The sequence below is a fragment of the Actinia tenebrosa genome, unplaced genomic scaffold (assembly GCF_029948245.1).
Source record: "Actinia tenebrosa isolate PJP-AT-01 unplaced genomic scaffold, QUT_ActTen_1.0 PGA_scaffold6__47_contigs__length_16458017, whole genome shotgun sequence".
Lineage (NCBI taxonomy): Eukaryota > Metazoa > Cnidaria > Anthozoa > Actiniaria > Actiniidae > Actinia > Actinia tenebrosa.
The window spans coordinates 11428673-11449427 of record NW_028292583.1 but is presented as its reverse complement, the minus strand read 5'-3'; the positions used below and the strand labels follow the sequence as shown (position 1 = coordinate 11449427).

Genomic DNA, 20755 nt, shown 5'->3' with positions numbered 1-20755 from the left:
CAGATTTTTTTCTTATTGAGAGATAGATATGATACCACAGCGTGCATTGATCCCCTTTATTCCTGATAAACCTGACAAGTACCTTTATCCAAGAGAAGCAGGACTTGTTGTAAAAATAACCCGTCGTACTGGTTTATGGGAGTTTAGGTCAGTTACGGCGTTTTACAAAATTTTGCTTTACTTGCTATTTGCCCTCCGAGTTAAGCAGTTCTGTCGAATCCAGGCGGCAGAAAAAGATCCGTTTGGAACTGAGTTTGTCAAAACTTACTTTGGAAAAACTTTGTATAGGAACTCAAATTTCATTGGGTATGTTATGTAATACATATACTTCTAGTATCTCGTATATATAAACTCATACCATAGTCAGTCGAGTTTAGTTTAGTTTATATCGTATACAACACGGACGCGAATATTTTATAGTGCTTATGGAACGTCTAGGCTAGAACTTTTGTGTTTTAATAAACATTTTAAAGATAAGATTGATTCTAGCAGAGATCCATGTACAGGTATTTGATATGATTTAAATTTTATATCAGAATTAGGAACGGCTCTGGCTTCATTGAGTCATGATTTCTATTGAGTCCATTATTAATGAATTTCGGATAAGGGTATTTAGAAGTAACTTGGATTTTGTTTTATGCTGGTCGATTGAATAAGATCGTCAAAGTAAATCATGTGATATTTTCTTATTTTTCTTCTTCTTCGTCGTCTTCTTTTTTTTTTTTTTTTTTTTTTTTTTTTTTTTTCGATCTTTCTTTCTTCCTTTCGCTCTCTCTCTCTCTGGCTGCGTTTATAAAATTTGATTTTTTTTCCTAGGTTGCCTTACCCAGGCTAGTCTGTGCTAGATCATATAATGGCTCGCAGTAAAACGAAAGAGCGTCTTCCTCTTCACCAAATCATCTTCTTCAGTGTTGGCCATGTCATGAACGATTTAATACACGCTATTTATTCGTCATATCTTCTAACTTTCCAAACTAAAATTCTTGAGTTGCCGAGTAACATCATTGGATATTTGTGGTTCATCCCTTGTGCGATTGATGCTCCTTTTGGTCTCCTGATAGGCTACCTCTCAGATAACTACAGTATACCAATCCTTTCAAAGCTTTATGGCAGAAGAAAATCCTGGCATTTACTCGGGTGTAGTCTAGTAGGGGTTTTCACCCCTTTTATCTTAATTCCTTGTTTCATCTGCGGAGAACAAAAAGATGACTGGATCATCGTGGCCTATTACGTCGTTCTCTTGGTCGGTGCCAATGCTGGATGGGGAATAACACAAGCCAACTTTCTTGCACTTATACCGGAGATTGCCAAAAGACAAAGTGAAATGGTCAAATTGGGAGCTATAAGGTAAACATTTTGAGGTAGACAATCCTAATAAAACCTCGACAATTAGTAATCTCTTTCTAGGGGTGTTTCGGTATTCAGTTTGTCTCCAATATTTTGCTTCAGGTCGGTGTTCTTGATAAAAAATGCTAGCTCATGCGTTTAGTCTTAGAAGCAAAATTTTTCTTGTAAACAAAAATCATCCATGTTTCTTCTTAAAAATCTGAAGTGTATCTTTCAGTGGCTCGCAACAATAGCCAGAAATACTAATAGAAATGTCAGTAATTAAAGCTATGTCTATCAAATAAAACGAAGGGCTAATTCGCGGGGGGAAAATGTAAGCAAGTTAAACTGGGCCAATTCATAAGCTGAACACCAGATGTCAATCGAATGGGGTATTCCGGAGTATTTTAGGCGATATTTAGTCTAGTTGATTTGATGAGGTCACAATTTGATAAACAAGTATGAGCTCCGCATGAAGACTGAAAAACAATAAGAATTCTCCGCAGTTTTGTTGTTGTTGGCTGATTCTCCAAGTAAGGTCGCCCCATTGTTAACCTGTTCTTAACTTGTCATTCGTCGCTGCTGATGACAGCTATCCAATCAAATCCAAGCTTACTTACATGTTTTGAACTTTGAAACTGTTGCCGCTGAGCACTTGGCAGGCTTGTGGAGGCGAAGAGCACGGCAAACTGGTTTTATGATTAAAATTAGGCGTTGAAATGTCGGGAACACAGCTGTTTTTATTGAAAATGCTGGCAATACTCTCCTGTTTACAAGAAAAATACTAAAAAAAATTCTCCGCTGACACCAATGCAAATCGATATTCTCATATAGTGATTTATTTTTCTCGATATCAACTCACACATTGCGTATTAAAATGATTCTTATACAGTGAATTATGAATATCGTATGACAATTTTCATTTCTCGACTATACAAGTTCCAATGACGGTTGGTAATAACCTAGATATAATATAAATATATATTCCATCTCGAAAACCCTCTGACTATGACATTTGGTCACACCTCAGTGTCGCGTCACACCATGCCTAAATCTCCCCTAATTTCGTTAGGTATTTACAGTGAGATATTTGATTTCCTGTAGTCCGGTTTAACTTGGAATTAAATCGGATATGACGTAAATAGTTTTTTTATTCTAAATACTACTGAACAAACCGGTTGGACTTCTTGTAAAATAGTCGGAAAGCAAGATAATGAAACTAGTTTCTCCGTGGTTAATATTTCCTGTCGTGTGTATCATGAGACTGCCAAACTCTCACTAGGTATCTTAAGTATTTCCCGTCTAAACCGGCCAAGTTTAGCCTGCTCCGCAGTAGTCTCCCTCGCATCCCGTGGGGGGGGGGGCGGGGGGTACTCCGCCAGAATTTGGGTAGGGGTGTTCCGCTGGGATTCTGAAAGGGGTACCCTGTTTATGACAAAAAAACTCAAATTTGTAGACCCTGTTTATGACAAAAGATATAATTTATTGCGCTGAGTTCCTGTTTCAATTATAATGTCATCTCGCGTATCGTTTTTTGACGACCATAATAACCAGTTTCGGGCAATACGAAAGTAGAAACCCTGAATATGACAGGAAACTCGGGAAGAACTAGGAACTTGAGGGAAATTGCATACCCTGTTTATGACAAGAAGCTCGAAAAACCATACCCTGTTCAGCGGATCATCCCCATATAGTCCATATATGGGAGTACTCCCCCCGGGCCTCGTATCCGTTTTTAGTGTCGGTCGTCGTTGCGTGACGACCGACACTAAAAACAGATGCGAGGGAGACTAGCTCCGCAGGTTACTGCATGTCAGTTCTTCTATTCTCTGTTGGGATCCCTGCGTTAAATTTTATGGCAGAGAAGAACTAGAGAGAGGAGGAGAAGTGGGGACGAGGAGCAAAAAGAGCCAAGTAGATGCCTGCGGAGGAGGCTAGGCCAAGTTCACCATTTAATGTTTTCCCGCCAATTTTCGAGTACTCTCTGCACCTTTTGTTCTTGAGCCCTGTTTCTTGAGAAGTGCGAGATGCGGTATTTTCAAACCGTGCAACAAATTCCCTATATACACATTGAGACCAGAGAAACTTCGTTCTACTTTGCGCGTAAAAGCCGAAAACGTTGATTGCCAATCGATCGTGTCTTTGGTCCCTTAATCGCCGCCATCTTGGAATTCAAAACGGTTCAGAACTCTTTTTTTTTTTTGACATGGCGGCCGTGTCTTTTTCTGCGCTACATATCTTTTTTGGAATGCTTGTTCTTGAGCAATTTAGACCACATAGCCTAGCTCTGAAGTATGTTTACAGCACTGAGAAACCGTTGAACCACGGTGCGAGACTCGCATTTGTTAGATAATATGTAGAAAAATGATTGTCATACATTAAAATCATTATTATTTAACAATTCTTTGCCGAAGGCGAAATGATTAAAGTCTAAAATTATACTAACATCAATTATTAATCCATTATTATTATCATAATGTTTATGTTTACAGCTCAGCCATAACTTTGATCGGTGGTATTTATGTATATGTGGTCACGTGGGTGTTGCTAGGTGCCAACAGCGGTGACACGTTGTCGTTCAAGCAGTGGAAAGAATTCATGGTAAGAAAGACATTCTCTAATATAATAAGCTCAAATTTACTTACTATGTTATATATACGTTTGCAACATTCATGGTTGAATTTATGGTCGGCGAAAGGCGCCCCACAGGAATTAGTACTTACTAGTGTATGACACTAATTAGTCGAAATAATATCAACGATGTCTCGACTGAGTCTAGATATCGGAAAACAAATATGCAAGCAAACAAATAGAAGACCATCAGCGTTTGCTCAAAATAACGACTGGGTACCCTCGTTTTCGGCAAACAAGTCACCGCGTACTCCGCTCGCTGTCATCCATTATGCATAACACTGCACAATTTGAAATGGGCATATAAAAATGAAGCAAATTTCATGAGACATGATTCAAAGAGTTTTATTGCGCATGGCTTTTAATGCGATTGTACAATTAGGACACGCTGTATTAGTTAAGCATAGTTTATCTTTAACCCTAAAACCACTGTCACACGCATATTCTTTGGTATATGATGGAGCTTGCTATTTTGTTCTAAGTCGCTATTATTTAAGTGTAAAGCAGATTTAAAGCTTACATTCACTTTTACACAATCATAGTGTTCGTCCAAGCCATTCGACGGTCATTTCTGTTGCGGTAGATTCAGCCTAACAGCTTGGCTCAGTGTCGTCTACTCCTTTCAGAGCTTTCTTAAATTCATCGCAAGCTATCCTCTTATCTGAGTCGGTGTCGATCAGTTCAAACATCTCGTTGGCCTTTTCTTGGTCCCATTCAATAGCACGGGCAAACTCCTCCAGGCTGATCCCCCCATCTTTATCGCTATCGTAGAAGGTGAACGTCGAAGGTAGCTGTAAAATAACCTTGTCTTCTGGGATAGACCTCTTCTTTACACTTCTGCAAGGGTTTGTACACTTTCTAAAACATTTTGTGCTAACTGGACAGTGACTTGGATTGGAAGGGCGGCACACTCGAATCCGGTAGCACACCATTCTGCAAGTAGTTCGGCAATTTGAACCACTACCGCCTCCACCTCCACCACCTCCACCTCTTCTTCCTCCGCCTCCGCATGCTGAGACAACAGCAATAAGAAGCATAAAAACCATGACCGACTTGAGAAGCATCTTGTAGGCAGTTTTAGTTGCAGTACTGAATGTGTTCGAGGTCGTTCTGTAGGCACTCAACGAAGGGATGAAATATGTAGTCAGCGTGGGGACCATTTTATAGGTTTTTTGTTTCAGCACCACCGACAAACTAAACGCCACATATCGCAAATTCTTGTCTTAACGATGTCAATAGATGTTGCATGTGTTCCTGCAGACTTTTTTCCAGGTATATTCTTTGCTAATCTGTATGATATTCGTTCATTCTATGATGTCCAAACACTTGCTATGCTGGTCGGACCAAAACTGTTCATATGCAATAACAAATGGATAAAACAAAAGAAAGTAAACTAGAATATCCATGCGATGTATTTGAAATATTAGGAACAATTAAAGGTCATTTTGCGGAGAGTAAGTACCTAAGCTTGGAAGGATGTTTACAAAATAGTTGTCGCTAGTGCTGAAACTTGCTGAAACGAAAATAAAATTTACAATAATTGCCAAAAAAGTGCAATGATATCGAGATGTTTCTGCTTATACTTTAAATACCTGAATACAGGTCAACACTGAGTTTCTATGAATGGCAGATAGAAGAAAAAGACTTATAAACGTAGTAATGCATGACCGTTTCATCTTCACAAAATCCGGCAAATATTCATACACATAATTTCAAATGCAATTATCTTTCCTATTCCGAACCGTATGACAATAGAGAAGGCCACCTTTTTTTTCTGGAGTAGCCAAGAAGGGGGGAATGCTCCCTGCCTGGAAAATATGAAATTGAGAGAGCCGACAAGGTCGCAGCTCTCTAAGAAGATCTACCCCAGTTGGGTGAATACAATAGAAATAAAACAATATATATATTTTTTTTTAAAACGATAAAAGGACTCGACAATGAAGACTTTTGTTTGTTTTGGCCTCGACAGCTCTTCTTAACTGGTGCGATATAATTGGGAGTCGCAGGAAGGTGGTTTGGCTATAATCAGTCATAAGGGGAATTTGCCACATTCAGGGGGTCGTCGAAATATTCCTAGTTAAACCACTCTAATCATGTTACGAATTCAATGAATCTGGAGATCGACATCTCATAAGGCGGGCAGACAACTCGCTTTAAAAAATGGCCAGCATGCAACTACTCGTTGTATTAGACTATTTCATGAGGAAGCCGTAAGACAAAAGTAAACGTAATTAGATCATATAAAGCGTTTTATTGTGAAAAAGTTGAAGTTTAATGTAACTGGTTGCACAAATATATTACGAGACAATAGTAAGTCTATAATTTAATTTATTTTTATGTTTCAAAGAATAGTAACTAAGGAGCTAGATTGCATCTTTTAATTGAAGTACCCTATTATTTCAAATTCCTCCAAAGTTGTTTTTTAAAGTATTTGTCTGATTCAATCTAAAACTATCTATTATCAGTGTTTTCACGATCATATAATGTTCCTATGTCTGTCATGGTCAGTCGTGGTCATTAATCGATGGTCATTCTTTTTGCTCTGGATTTTCTAACAGCGTGGCTCAATTTCTGTTGATCCCTTCAGAGCTTTTTTAAACTCATCGCAAGTTATTCTCTGATCTGAATTGGTGTCGAATGAGTCGAACATCTTTTTGATTTCCTCTTCTTTGGCCTTCAAAGCATCTGCAAACTCCTCTAGGCTGATCCCCCCATCTTGGTTGTTGTCATACTCGTTGAAATTCGAAGGCAGTAGAAACATTTCATCAGGAACTGATCTTTTCTTCATATTAGGTATGCAAGGGTTTCTGCACTTTACTCCACACCCTCGAAAGTCACACTCGTGGGTGCATCGGGTCTTGCAATCAGGAATAATTCGTCGGCGTCGTCCCCCACCGCATGCCGAAGCAACGGCAATAATAACCATTAAAAAAATGACCGACTTGAGAACCATTTTCTAGGCAGTTTTATAGTTGCAGTACTAAATGTCCTTTTACCGTGGTAGTACTGAAGGCAATCAACGACGTGGTGAAATAACTAGTCACAGGGGACCATTTTATAGGGTTTTCGGGTTCAGCAATTCCGACAAATATCAAATAACACGAATTCTTGATACATGTCAAAGCAACCGATCTTGGTCCTGTGTCCTCTTTTCCAGGAATTGTCTTTGCGAATCACATAAGCCGCCAAACCAAGTGCCATATAAATTTTGTTCATTTTATAGTGTTCTTTTGTACTCTCATAGACTAAAACTGGTAGGACATTCTCCAATCTGTTCGTAAGCGATCAAATAGGCCAAACAGAAGAAAGTACTCTATGGGATGTAAATATGATATTAGGGATATCAGTTAAGAACAAGGTCAAGGAGCAAGTACCTTGGAAAATGATGTTTATAGTATATTTGTCGCTACTGCTGAAATAATAATCCGACTATATTGCCAACAAATCGTTAAATGATATCGAGATGAGAGATTTTTCTGCTTCTAGTTGAGCTACCCTGAATAAGAGTCTATATTTTTCTAGGTTGTAGACGTTAATGCATAATAAATGCCCTGATCCATATGAAGAAACCTTGCGAATTCCACAAATTCATATTTCACAATTCACAACATCCACCCTTCACAAAATCTCGCAAATTTCATCACAAAAAAGTTAAAAACGGCCGGTCAAAAGGTTTCCTTGTGCCGCTCAACATGCAAGATTTTATAGTTAACAATTATGTTATTTTGACTTAAATTGTTTTCTTTTTTTTTTCGTCAGAATCTAGTTATAATTGTGGTGGGTACAGGAGCTTTCTTCGCCATTATTTTTCACGTCGGTACACGTGAACCAAATGCTAAGAAAGGTGAGCAAAAAGCGAATTATGACAGAATGGAGGGTTTGGAAAGGTGAATCGCCGAACAGGCAGAAGAGAGAGCGTGACCTCCAAGTGCAAACTATGAAAAAATTTCAAACACGCGGAAACAAATAGAGCTTTCTCGACTGAATTTCCTTGGGAGACCACGTGACAATGACTCGAAGTCCCGCGAAGTTTCGAGTCGATGTATTCATGCATTTATTGTATTCAAGTCCGACATCATCTATTGTTTCGTGGTGACTCACCAGCAACTGAACATGAACTTCAGGTTCATTCTCTTAAATCTGGGTTTTTTTCAATGATTATTATTTGAGTGGAGTTGAGTGGATAAATCTATTTAGTAGGAAAAGCTATGGCTTTTTTTTTTTTTTTTTTTTTTTGAATTATTTTCAAAGTTACATTGAATAAGCCTTATTCCAATATGGCGGAACAACTTTAGTGGTATATCGCATATCGAGTAGGGATAATCCAAATGTAAATGTAATTCAATTAACGCTTTTTGATTACATTCTTTAGGAAACACAGAGAAAAAACCAAGAAGGTATCTCCAAAACCAAGAGAAAAAGCGTCACGAATTTTCTATGCAAAGTTATGAAGAATCAAAAACAGTGACTTCTACATCCGATAGTTTGTATGAAACTGCGCATGTCTGTAGCGTGTCTGACGTCATCCAAGGCAAGGCCAGTACTGCAATTGTGAACGCATCATTTGAGGAAGAAGAAGAAGGCAAGGAATTTTACAACTACGACAAGTTGGATTCTAAAAAGAAGAACGAGTTTACCCTAGATGTTGCTGAACTGGAGAACCATTTATGGCATGCCCTGTCGGAGCACCATGACACCGAGGAAGACAAGTATAAGGCAGACGAAGTAGCAAGTGTAGAGTCGAGTGGATACGGAGGCGACTCAAGCCTTGATGGCACAGACGTTGAAAGCGTCGAAATTTGCATGCCAGAAACTTTCATTGACATGGTACCTAACCATTCGGCTATGATTCTAAGTTCACGAAGGGGATCGAGTAGAGTCAGTCCTTTCCCAAGCCCTAAGTTATCAAGATCCGCATCCAAGAGAGTCCCAAGGTCGCAAATGGGATCCGAGAGTGTTGATATACATCCCCATTCCAGTGGAGAAGACTATGGAGTTAGTAGAAAAGTAAGGTCAAGACTTAACTCAGAAACCCAGGAGAGTCCATTTCCAAGCCCAAGGGTAACGCGATCGCTGTCTGACAGATTCTTTGTGTCTCCTCTTGTGCCTGAACATCTTCAAATGCACCATCCCAGTGGAATTGATCCCAAAATACGATCAAGACTTGACTCAGAAATTCAGGAAAGTCCGCTCCCAAGCTCTCATTCATCGAACTCTACTTCTTCTGGAAACTGTAAAGAATCTTCTTTAGCTTTAGAAAGTAGCAATTCGAATTTCTTGGAAATAAATGATAGCACGTTGCAGGAAGTCAATTTGAATTATATGGCGAACAAGGAAATGGAAAAAGAAACAAGTAAAGCAAATGACATCGACTCTGAATTGACCATTATTGACAGATCTAAAGGCAAAAGCACCAGGAGGAAATCTTGGAGAACTTTGTTTAAAAATCCTGTATTTTACAAGGTAAGAAAATCAATTGTTTGATAGATTTCTAATAATGAAGCGAGGGATGCACGAACGACAAATATATTGGCTAGCACAAATTGCGCAAACGCAAGTTTCCATATTGCACAACCCAATACGCCGAATCGAAATATAGCGACCTATTTGAATAACCATTGTTATGGACTGACTAACGACTGACTAGCCTCTCATACATGTGAAAAAGCTCTTAGGTTTCCACGTGAACAGGAGGCTAGTCACTCTAGTACAGCAGATTTCTTGAAAAGCATGTGAGCGATGCCTTACCGTGTCGTGCGTAAAGACTTAAGTAGAAAAATGTGGGGGAGAGGAGAAAAGGGAGGAAAAAGGAATTGGGCACATTCTACCAGGTGAGGAGGGAGCGGGGGAGTGGGGAGGAGGCGAGGCCAGAGGGAATATTTGTGTTTCATTTGTTCCCAAAACAAGTGTAACTACAAATATTTTCACCCGTTTTCACACGAGATTTTTTTCTTTTCGCTCATAGGAATTTTTAGAGACGCAAATTTGGTGATCAAAATACATTCCAAAGGAAATCTGCCAACTGGTTGCTCATCAGTCCAACTGAATCATACTAATTTTAAAATATAATTCATTTCTGTTGGCTACCTTCCTAGATAGAGTACTAACATATTCCTCATTGATTTGCCAGCTTGGAGTAGCCTATATGTTTACTAGGCTTTCTCAGACCATTGTAAGCTCCTATTTGCCAATGTACTTGACGGATCACCTGAAGTTTGAGAAGGTAAGCAACTTGTAGTAAGTAAAGAAGAATAAGAGAAGGCAGAAAAGAAAATGACTTGACGTTCTCCTTTTCCACTGTTCCCCTTCTGAAAGCGGGGTAAGGGAAAGGGAGAGGGGTAGAGACGCGTCTGCCGTCAGTCAAGGAAAGTTGCCTGAAAGCGCAAGCCAGTGCTTAGATCAGCTGGCCATTCTGTTCAATTTTTGGCCTTACTAAATGTTATTTGTTAAAATTTCTATCCAGGCATCCATTGCCTACTTTCCTCTAGTGATTCTCATCAGTGGAGTATTTGCCAGCATTGCTGCCAAGAAACTGAACAAACTATTAGGAAATAAGGTAACTGACTTAACGTTTAAAAGTGTAAACGTTTGTAAGAAGTCATGATGTAGCTGAAAAACGCGGGCTGCAGTTGGTAGCCATAAAAGACTTTGTGACAAAATGAATCTCTCGTTAGTGTGGCTTGGGTGTATATTTGACGGATTTTGCAGCCATATGAGCGCGCGCTTGCTCCCCAACTCTTGCCATGCCATTGCTCCATTCACTGTATCGCATTTATTTTAATTCATTTTTCAATCTTTTTAGTGGACGTTTGTAGTGGGTGCAATGGCTGTTATAGGAGGGTCTGGATGGTTTTGTCTTCTAACAGCCGAGAATCGATCATTCGCCTACATCCCCGCCATTGTGTCAGGTTGTGGGACGTCAATCATGTTTGTCACTACTCTTGCTTTAGCGGCTGAGTTTGTTGATGCTGATAGGGTAAGAAGAGCGACGAATTTCAATTTGAATTTTGCTTAATATTAAGGGGGACGAGAAGCGTAGTCAAAAGAGGAATACTACAGCAATTTAGACTTTCTCAAAGTCCATTTTAGCGCAACCTCCGCATCTTCCTTCACTGAAAAGCCGGCTTGAGAATAGCGATCTTTGCGAGACTTGTATGGCTTAGGTCTAATAGCCGTCATTTGGAGCAGCAAACTTCGATCCCTAGTGATCTCACACACGGGCTCTGACTTCGCAGCTTTGGCTTCCATTGATAGTAACAAAGCTGTGCACGCAAAAAAGATTTCTTTGATTTAACGTACTCATGTTATTATCCAAATGGCAGACCATTGAAATAGTGTGTTTACTGGAAACCAAAGCCGCTGACTAGTATGGGACGGTGGGCTCGTAATATCAGTTAACACACCATCTAATACCTCATGTACTTTCATTTACAGAGTTCAGGAGCATTCTTAATGGCGTCCATGGGATTTTTTGCTAAGATATTTTTGGGTGTTCTTTTTGGACTCTTACAGGAATTTGCTCCCGAAAAAACTAGGTATGTAACAGGAAATGATAACTAAACGTTTGTACTAGAATTTGTTTCTTTTCATGTCCAGTTTAAACCCTGGATCAAGTGTTGAAGTACCGTTTCATTTTGCAAGACGAATTTTTTTCCAGCCGTGACATGTGGGACTGATTTTTGGGGACCAAAACATTTTCAAGATGGCGTCTATTTCGTCCTCTAAAACAGTCCCACAATGCACTGTAATGCAAACTCGACCCAATCTTTTCCTCGACCTCGGAATGGCTAATAGCAGTAGAAAAAGTAGTAACTCACTGTTGATATTATTCTGTTTTAAAACTTCAGCCCTGATTGTCCAGAGTGCACTCAGTACGTCCGTTATGTCTTCTCCTTGACGCCTGGTGTATGCGCCTTCCTCGGCGTCATTGCTTTCGTTCTGTTTATCCCGGCTACCATCCAGTGCAGACCAATTGGTATGTATTGAGAAATATGAAACATGGGCGACTCTGAGCTAACAAGAAAGGATGTCGTGAACTTTGAAATGACCAAAAGTGGGGTCAAAATATTCTATGCTTAGGAAATAACAGTATTTTAGCCTTTGAATTGCTTGTATCGATCAGCTGAATGAATCTCATAAATCACATTACCAGCCTACAGTGAAGGGCAAACAATGCCCGCCGTATCATGCGCAATCATCCATCTACATTTATATCAAAGCTTGCCATTCAACTGGTAAAAAATCCCCAAACAAGACCAGAAGTGTTGTCTATCGATGGTAACCTAATATAGGGATTTAAAGTTTCTTTTTTCCACCCTTGGTCCCTTAGGGCTGCCCCTCCGCCCCTCCGCCCCTCCACCCATCACCCCTCCGCCCAACCACCCCTCCGCCCCTCCGCCCCTCCACCCCACCGCCGTTCCAAGCCCTATTTGTAATTTTTCAACTGGAACCACAATACTTGACCCTTTTTTTCAATTGTTCTTCAGCGGAAACTGTCGACGCAGAAACACAGACAGATGGTTTGTCTTTCAACGAACCAGGCACTAATACCTTGGAAGTCATCAAAGATTATGAAACCAAGACTGAACCAGTATCAGCAGTCTTTAGGGATCAAACGATTCAACCAGACATCGAAGTGAAACGAATAACAAACGAAGCAGGGATCATCGTTGAGGTGCCTGAATCACTTGACACACGATTCTAAATTATATCAGAACAATGAGTATTGAGAAAGATAACTGGCCAAGCTAGGCTGCATGAACGAGTGATGAATGCAATAGCTCTTAGCTGGCTTTTAAGAGATCTGTATCGGATCCTGACTGGCTGAATGTCAGTAATAGCAAGAACGTAGTTAGATCGAATAAAATTCCCAAGGAAGACAAGAGAGGTCTACTTGGGGAAAATCTATTCCTTAGTGAATTGTGATGGAAGGGATCGGAAAAATATGGTGACCACAAAGGAAAAAATCCTTTGCTCTTTAAAAAATAACAAATTATGACCGTCGATTGCGACAAACGGCAAAATTTGCAAAAGATTTCCAGGCATGTAATGTGGAAATCCAACTGTAAAAAAATCACTCAAATTGACCTTTTATGTTGACTGAGAATGAATATATAGTGCTTGCGCGCTACCAAATCATATTCAGTATGATGTGAATGGAAATAAGAAAATATTAATCAGTATGTAAAAAGCACAGGGAAGGAAGGGGGACTAATAGGGGGTCTCAAACCAAAATGATATTGTTTCGTAATATTTAACTTATTTGTTGTCTTTTTGTAATTTTTAACTTATTGTAAGTATCGGTAATTTAATACTGGATCAAAAAGGGAAAGTTAGGTGGTGGTTTTCAACCATTTCCAAAAGGACCCAAAGAAAAGTCTCTCACCAGATGAGGTAAAGTGAAAACGAAGAATTGTGAATGTTTGCTCCTTTTAAAAGGGATTTCTATTTATGGTAGTGATTGATGTGTATGTGTTGTTGGTTGTATATCATGCACACTTAAATCACCTTTTTCCCCATTTCAGACCACGTGCCATTTTCTTGAGAATAAGACTCTTTGTTTGAATTGTATCCATATTCATGTCTTCTCATGTGCAACTGTTAAACAAAGAAATGATACTCTAGAGAATACACATTGTCTAAAATGGGAAAACATTACAACCAAGATAAAGAGGTCTGTGCGTGATAAATGCCGTCAAGTTGGTTGAATTTAACAAGATATTTGCCAGTATCCTCTTGTTATATCGACTAACATGGGGGTCATGTCGTTTGTTAGTTCATTCTCATTTGGATGATTGCAAATCACCTACTGGCATAGACTAACGCATGCGCAAATGACGCATTAGTTGAAAAATCATAATGAACGCGACATACTTCTAAATGAACTTCTAAATATTAAGAATTGGGCTTTATTTTGTGCACGAATTTTGTTATTTTTTAGCAGTTATATTTTTGCGAAATTTATTTGCTTATTATTATTATATATCTAGATAATGCTTTTTGAAAGAAAAGTCCGTTCACGATTGATCAGCACTGTTAACGTAACGTTTATATAATTCATGTTTTGTTCCTCGTGTTATGACACGTGTTCAAAGCATCTCGCACAATGCAAACAGTATTTAATGTACATGTCAATGGGGATTTCTTTACAAATAAAGTGTTTATTTTTGCAGGCAAGCTGTTAAAATGTTGTCTAGTTCAGTGTTTCCTTGCGTTTTGCAAATATATTTTGGCCTGAAGATGAGTACGAAATTCCGTTCTAGGATAAAGGCGAAACATGCAATTGTCATCTGATAAGACCTGATTTAGAGGGGATGGGTGTGGTTACCTAGTACTAACTTGTCATTCTGTAATTAGGCTCAAACATTCCCGAAGGCAAAAATTCAAATCATAGTAACGAATGCATTAATTCAATAATGCAATATGTACTGTACAACGCAGTGATGTATTTAAAACAACTAGTCATTTCTAATATACTCAGTATCGAGAAAGGTAATGAAACAACAGTGTTAGATTGTGTCAATTGTGTGACTGATCAACCCACAGACCGACCGATTGCTCGACCGGCGATTGCTCGACCGATTAGCGACTGAACAGAAGATAAACACAGACAGATAGACAGATAAGGGACAGACTGGGATGTTAGAGAGAATTACAGCAAAAACGTTTTGAATAATGAAAAAACCTTGGTATTAAAGCTTAGTAGATGGCAGGTCCTCAAGTATCTCCAAGTCTTCCGGCTTGATAACAACATTACGAGAACTATCTGCTGAAAAAATGGAATCCACTTACATACTTGTACATACATACATACTGACTGACTGACTGACAGACTGACAGACTGACAGACTGACAGACTGACAGACTACCTAAACTTCTAAAAGCACACACGTACCTTGAAGAGCCAGTCTCTGTTGTAGTGTCTTGTTATACTGAATCTTTTGGCAGTTTTCTTTAAAAATTAAAAAAAAGTGCCAAGAGTAAGTAACCTTTAGCCTTCAGGGTGACAGACCTCTACTGAATATGACCCAGTATCTTGGAATACAATAGCATTTCCAAGAGAGTCAAAAAATAAAAACAAAAACATGGCGGCCATCTTGCTGTCGTTAACAATGTATGCTAATGAGAATGTTTTGTTAAATGGCACCATTCAACACTCCCCTGAGAGGTCGCGATTGAATTTTACATGGGGAGCTGTAGAGTTCGAGAGAAGAAAGCTTAGTAACACAAGTAGTGCCTTTCCTGCTGTTCGAGTGCTCTATACTAACAGCGCGTCATTGTCCAAGTACTGACTAACCGTTTGGTATGTGCGCGTAGAAGAAGACCTGGACAAAACTAACTGCTGACTGGATGGCGGGAACGAGAAAGATGACAAGGCGTAGAAATTCTCCAGATTCTTGTGACGACTGGCTGAGGATGCAAAACACACAGAACAAGCCAACATTTAATGGACTACCTCGATGATACGGCGGCCATCTTGAATCGCAAGGCATTGTGGGGCGTCCAGGGGGCAAATTAGGTTTTGTTACAGTAATGACGTCGAATGATATTAACAGCTCACCACAAGACAATACAACACAAGATGAATTACGACGACACATCGATCAACTTTACCCATAAAAGAAAGACAAACACACGAAACTCTATCTATTTTCCGTCATCTTTGCCTTATTTCGCCCCTTGAGAAGATGGCCGCTGTATCGTTGAAGTAGTCCATTATCGTATACTATTACTTTACAAATAAGGTATAAAGAAAAAAGAATGAAATCCAGGATTCTTAGAATGCCATTCAACGATAAATCTCAGGGCTACGAGCGCATTCATACTTGACGAGCCGAGAAAAAAATAGCCCTTATCTCTAAGATAGAAGGTAAGTCTAGCAAATGCTATTTTTTGAGTTTTCAAACATTCTTTTCCGATTATCACCCCTTCACATACCAAAGTGCGCAACCCTGAGGAATGAGTAGATAATACTTAATTCAAGGTGTCGCTTGACGTCACGTGTACGTCATAAATTACGTCACCTTCGATGTCCTTGTGGAAACGTTTGCATGATGGCGAACACCACAAACCCATTGAACACCTCATTCAATGTCTTTGTGAAGTCGTCTGCACCAATCAAATACAAGCTGGGGTAGCTAGATGACGTAAAGAACATGGTCTGTGATGTGATCATCATGACGCATGCGCTGTAGCCAAAGGTCAGTGCAGGGAAGTAGAGAAGGTAGTTTAAGCTAGAGGACTGGGTGTAGAACCAGACACTGGAACCAAACATCATGATTGATGATGCGCAAAACAGAACCTTGAAAAAAAATTGAAGTGAAAAGAAAATACGCCATTTTAGCTAATACGATACGATAAACTTTAATTGAAGAGGTTGATGCAATATTCTAGTGAGCTATCTAACTTAAGGCCCTCAAAAGAATAGCCACTGTTACTTAAACTTAATAGACCTTTTTAGTTTGGACTTAATCTTTTCCCATTTTAGACCATGTTTCATTTTCCTGAACATAAGATTCCCTTGCGCAACCATTAAACGAAGAAATAATGTTCAAGGAAATGAAACGCGAACTGAAATGGGAAAACAAAGAAATCAAAACTCAAGAAAATGCCACGTACATGATTTGGAACTGCGAGACAATGCTCTTAAGTTAAAAAGGTGCGTACCTTGCAGCCAAATATCGATAGAAGTTTTTCCAGAATAACGAGAGCAAGCGACCATCCACCAAACACTACGGCTGAAAAGTAAGCCACGGCGAGCTGTGTCAAACCCAGACCACAAAAATCGCATTAGACACTTAATTCATTATTATTATACTTTATTATCATAATAATAACTGCATGCTAATTTGAAGTGGTGTTTAATGATTTCCAAAGGTGCCATGTTGGATGAACATGTCATGAGTCTAAGATTTTAAAAATGGGGAAAAAGCTGGCACGATTGGCTTCACAAATGTGGTTCAAATTTCATTCAACTGAGTGGAGAGAACATGATCGGCTTCACACGATTTCACACCTGTGACACCAACACCACTGGCTGACATGTATTATCTTAACAGAACTTGAACCACAGTTTGGGGAATGTAAATGAGATCAGTAATACTTGTCTTTCTAAGGAAACATAAAAGTTTTAAACACCGAGAAGAGTGTATAGGTTACCTTGTTGCAGTGTATAGACTCGATCAGGTAGACTGGCAGAAGAAGCATCGTCACAACGGACGCATTAGAGCTCAGAATATACACAAACACTGACTGAAACACGTCAAGAAAACATGATAACATTGGCTTTTTTCTCTAAGAAAGTAAGTAAAGGCAGTGCTATGAATGGTAAATTTAAAAGCAAAGAATAGACCCATTGAGCTTAGGCGAAATGTTTTCCCATTTAAAATAGGAGAGCATTTAACTGAAGTTGAAAAGGTCGATTTTCCGGCACAATAGGGTGATTGGTTTTAGAAAACCTTACCCGCATATAGTTCATGTCTTGGAAATGCAGTTTCCATTGCCCAACACGATCTTGATCGATGCTTGATTGAGCTGATGTTGAAGTGGGGCGACTTTCTTCTGCTAAAATTCAAAGAAATCACAACACAGTAATCAATTGGAATGTGACAAAATCAATGTATTACAAGTATTCCCAAGAGATGCATATGACAAAGACATGGCGGCCATGTTGGTGGTACTAATAATGGAAGCTATTGGAGCTTTTGAGAAGTTTTTTTGTTTAATACCACCAATATGGCCGCGATGACGTAACGCCAATCGAAGAATATGCATTTGGAATTTCCATCAATTGGAGTCGTGCATCCCTTCCCATGAAGATAAAAGGACAGAATACGTGACTGCCATGTTGGTTCTCACTGTCAACCAGCATGGCGGCTATGAAGTCACATGCACCCCAAGACTACGAATTCTTAAAAAAATCTATTGACGTAAACTGATAGAGGTTATGAAGTATGACAGTCAAGAGTGAGACTGATGAAGAAAAATTACTTGTGCCACAAAGTATTATGCTGGAAATACATAGTCACGTGGTTTAACCGTTTGCTTACCATGATTTTCTCTCTGTTCCACTTCGTTGTTTTTATCACTTTCTTTGCGAATCCTTTTTGATGTTTTGTACGACGTAATGTAGTATAAAACAGTGGCACAAAATCCGACAATGAGAATAAACAATGTCTGGTTCTGAAATAAAAGAAAATTGGTCAAGAGGAATATCTCTTTGATCAGCACATTAATTAATACTGATATATCCTTCATCACTGGACGAAAAAGTTTCGCACGCCATTTTGAATAAATAATATTCATGCAAAGATGTCTGGGGTCTGCCTTTAACTGGATGGTCATCGAAAGGTGCCTAATGAAATCTGCTGCAAGAAAGGAACAACTCTCGGATAACTGAGACAATCTTTTTTCCTAAACATTTGCTAATAATTTATAAATCTGAAAAATGAGAAAAATACCAAGTGGACAGACAGACAAGCAAAAACGCTAGGTTGTTGTATATGTACGATTAAGGAGTCACATTACCGCAAATGCGCCTTGACTTGCAGGTGAAATGTGTTCTCCTTTGCCATTGGTTAAAACAATCCACGTCACTAAATGAAGTAGCAGCCCCAGCGTTGATTTGTGGGTGAAGCTAAAAAAAAGACATGCATTTAAAAATAAGCAACGTTGAAATCGACGAAAGAATGAGGTAAAGGATAAGGAGAAGAAAAAATGATTTTAAAGAAGAAGAAGAAGAAGGAGAAGAAGAAGAAGGAGAAGAAGAAAAAGATGATGACGATGAAGAAGAAAAAGATGATGACGATGAAGAAGAAAAAGATGGTGATGACGAAGGAAAGGAAGAAGATGTAGATGATAATGAAGAAGAAAAAGAAAAAGATGATGATAAATTATAGGAAATTAGATCCATTTGATAATGAGGATGAAGAAGAAGAAGAAGAAGGAGAAGGAGAAGAAGAAAAAGATGATGACGATGAAGAAGAAAAAGATGATGACGATGAAGAAGAAAAAGATGGTGATGACGAAGGAAAGGAAGAAGATGTGAATGATAATGAAGAAGAAAAAGAAAAAGATGATGATAAATTATAGGAAATTAGATCCATTTGATAATGAGGATGAAGAAGAAGAAAATTGATGATAAATTAAAGGAAGATGATGAAGATGATGACGATGATGGTGATGAAGAAAAAGAACTGTGTAGAAGGAGAAGAAAGGGAAGAAGATAATGATTAAAGAAAAGAAAGAAACGTCAGGTCTATGTAAGAAAAACAATAAGGCATTGCTGTGCTCCAACTATGGTGTTACGATAACAGCTGTAATGATCACATCTTGATAGCAGACAGGCTTATACTAATAGTTTTAAAAGCTCTTTTATTCATTGATGTAATAATAGCAAAAATACCACAAGATGTTGTCTTATCAGTCTTGCAGCGATATGACGTGGTTGTAAATAAAGCAAATTAGGATGTCGTAAAACAATTTTCAGAAAAATCTTTCGTAAAATGCTTGGTAAACGATCCATTGGTGAGTGGGGGACGAACTAAAGTAAATTTTTTTTCTTCTTCCGGATCTTTGTGCATTCAAATTGGTACAGAAGGACGCATGCATGATGCATTTATTTTTTATCTGTTTTTGTTTTGCTTTTCCCCTTTAATTTCTTCTTTTTTCTTTTCTTTTGCTTCGTTATCAACCTGTGATATTCATTACTCAATTTGTGTAACAAAATATTGAATAAATAAAAATCTCATTTTACCAAAAACCACTTAATATATTCTGATAAACCAAGTGATTAAGCAAACCAGAAAACGCTATTACAAATTATTTCAAGAACATTCAAGCAAATTTGCTTCTAAAAACTCTCCCACTGGCGAAGATTCCAGATTCCACAAATAACAATTCTTTCATATGACACTTGAGAGATAAATTTTAGATAGGAACAGAGTTTTTGGCCTGGAAAACAAATACATTGTTTTGGTGTTGACATCTTTTCCGAAACCAAGTCAGTAAATAAACAATAAATATCACAAATAAAAAAGAAAATAAGAAGAAAGTTATATTTTTACGTACCTTCGCAGCAAGCTCATAAAGCGTTTCTCTGGACTCTGCAATTCTGAACGCAATGAGAAGTCGAAGTTCGGAGAATTTTTCGTAAGTTCCAGAGCAGCCCAACAACAAGAGAAGACTAAAATGGGAAAGCCGTATGCAAAAATCACGAAAGTTTCGGAAACATCTTCGGAACACGTCAAGCAAGGAGCGAAAATAAGAGGCCAGAAAAATAAGATTCCAATCGATGCTAAAATATGAGTTGCATTTTTTAAACCTCTGCAACATCTGAGGGTACATTTGCGTGCAGCTCCTGAAGTCGATGCAGTTGATCTTTGACTACAACCGTTGGATAATACAACGACTTTAGTTAACTGAGACACCAAATAAATCCACCCAAAACCACTTGCATTCATTCCCACGACAAGACGAAAGAATAAAAAGCTATAAGACTGCCAAGCTGTAAACGTTAGCTCTTGAAGGACGTACGGCGTGGAGCGGTGAATCCATGTTGTGAATAAGTGCTTCCTTTTACAGCGGATCGGCGATGTATTTCTCTCGTCTGAACTTGTGGTATCTTCAGCTTCTTTGGGAATGCTTTCAGGAATTTCCATTTTAACGTTTGTTTGACCACGATGGTTGGCCTCAAGGAATTCTGAACTAAAAATTAAGATTTAACCTGTTTTTTTTTAATTCCCAGTCTACAATCTCGTTGAGTTGAAGAGGATATTTTGTTTTGTTTCGAGTGAGACGC

At 38.7% G+C, this 20755-nt stretch overlaps 3 protein-coding genes across 3 annotated transcripts; 1 reads left to right on the top strand and 2 right to left on the bottom strand.

The window, feature by feature from the left end:
* The first annotated feature begins 173 nt into the window (after nt 1-173).
* LOC116297596 (uncharacterized) lies at nt 174-14143 on the top strand. Its single transcript, XM_031705857.2, has 11 exons — nt 174-306; nt 817-1347; nt 3819-3927; nt 7717-7801; nt 8330-9420; nt 10088-10180; nt 10421-10513; nt 10760-10933; nt 11392-11492; nt 11805-11932; nt 12444-14143. The coding sequence occupies exons 2-11, from the start codon at nt 854-856 to the stop codon at nt 12659-12661; spliced, it is 2586 nt and encodes an 861-aa protein (XP_031561717.1). The 5' UTR covers nt 174-306; nt 817-853; the 3' UTR covers nt 12662-14143.
* Nucleotides 4287-5243, bottom strand: LOC116297600 (uncharacterized). Its single transcript, XM_031705860.2, has one exon. The coding sequence runs from the start codon at nt 5115-5117 to the stop codon at nt 4548-4550; it is 570 nt and encodes a 189-aa protein (XP_031561720.1). The 5' UTR covers nt 5118-5243; the 3' UTR covers nt 4287-4547.
* A 244-nt stretch (nt 14144-14387) lies between the features above and the next one.
* On the bottom strand, nt 14388-20620 carry LOC116297585 (uncharacterized). Its single transcript, XM_089039384.1, has 7 exons — nt 20172-20620; nt 17116-17208; nt 16624-16716; nt 15981-16258; nt 15254-15366; nt 14852-14908; nt 14388-14722 (listed from the first exon to the last, which is right to left on the bottom strand). Exons 1-7 carry the CDS (start codon nt 20613-20615, stop codon nt 14649-14651), a joined length of 1152 nt encoding a protein of 383 aa, XP_088895510.1. The 5' UTR covers nt 20616-20620; the 3' UTR covers nt 14388-14648.
* Between the last annotated feature and the right edge of the window lie 135 nt (nt 20621-20755).

Excerpts from the sequence above, each read along its gene's own strand:
- LOC116297596 (XM_031705857.2), top strand. The coding sequence starts at position 854 with ATGGCTCGCAGTAAAACGAAAGAGCGTCTTCCTCTTCACCAAATCATC. Across the intron at positions 3,928-7,716 it reads AGCAGTGGAAAGAATTCATG|AATCTAGTTATAATTGTGGT; the intron begins GTAAGAAAGACA and ends TTTTTTCGTCAG. Across the intron at positions 11,933-12,443 it reads CATCCAGTGCAGACCAATTG|CGGAAACTGTCGACGCAGAA; the intron begins GTATGTATTGAG and ends ATTGTTCTTCAG.
- LOC116297600 (XM_031705860.2), bottom strand. The coding sequence starts at position 5,117 with ATGGTCCCCACGCTGACTACATATTTCATCCCTTCGTTGAGTGCCTAC.
- LOC116297585 (XM_089039384.1), bottom strand. The coding sequence starts at position 20,615 with ATGGAAATTCCTGAAAGCATTCCCAAAGAAGCTGAAGATACCACAAGT. Across the intron at positions 17,209-20,171 it reads AAGATGTTTCCGAAACTTTC|TCAGTGTTTGTGTATATTCT; the intron begins GTGATTTTTGCA and ends GACGTGTTTCAG. Across the intron at positions 14,909-15,253 it reads CTACGCGCACATACCAAACG|AAAACTGCCAAAAGATTCAG; the intron begins GTTAGTCAGTAC and ends TAATTTTTAAAG.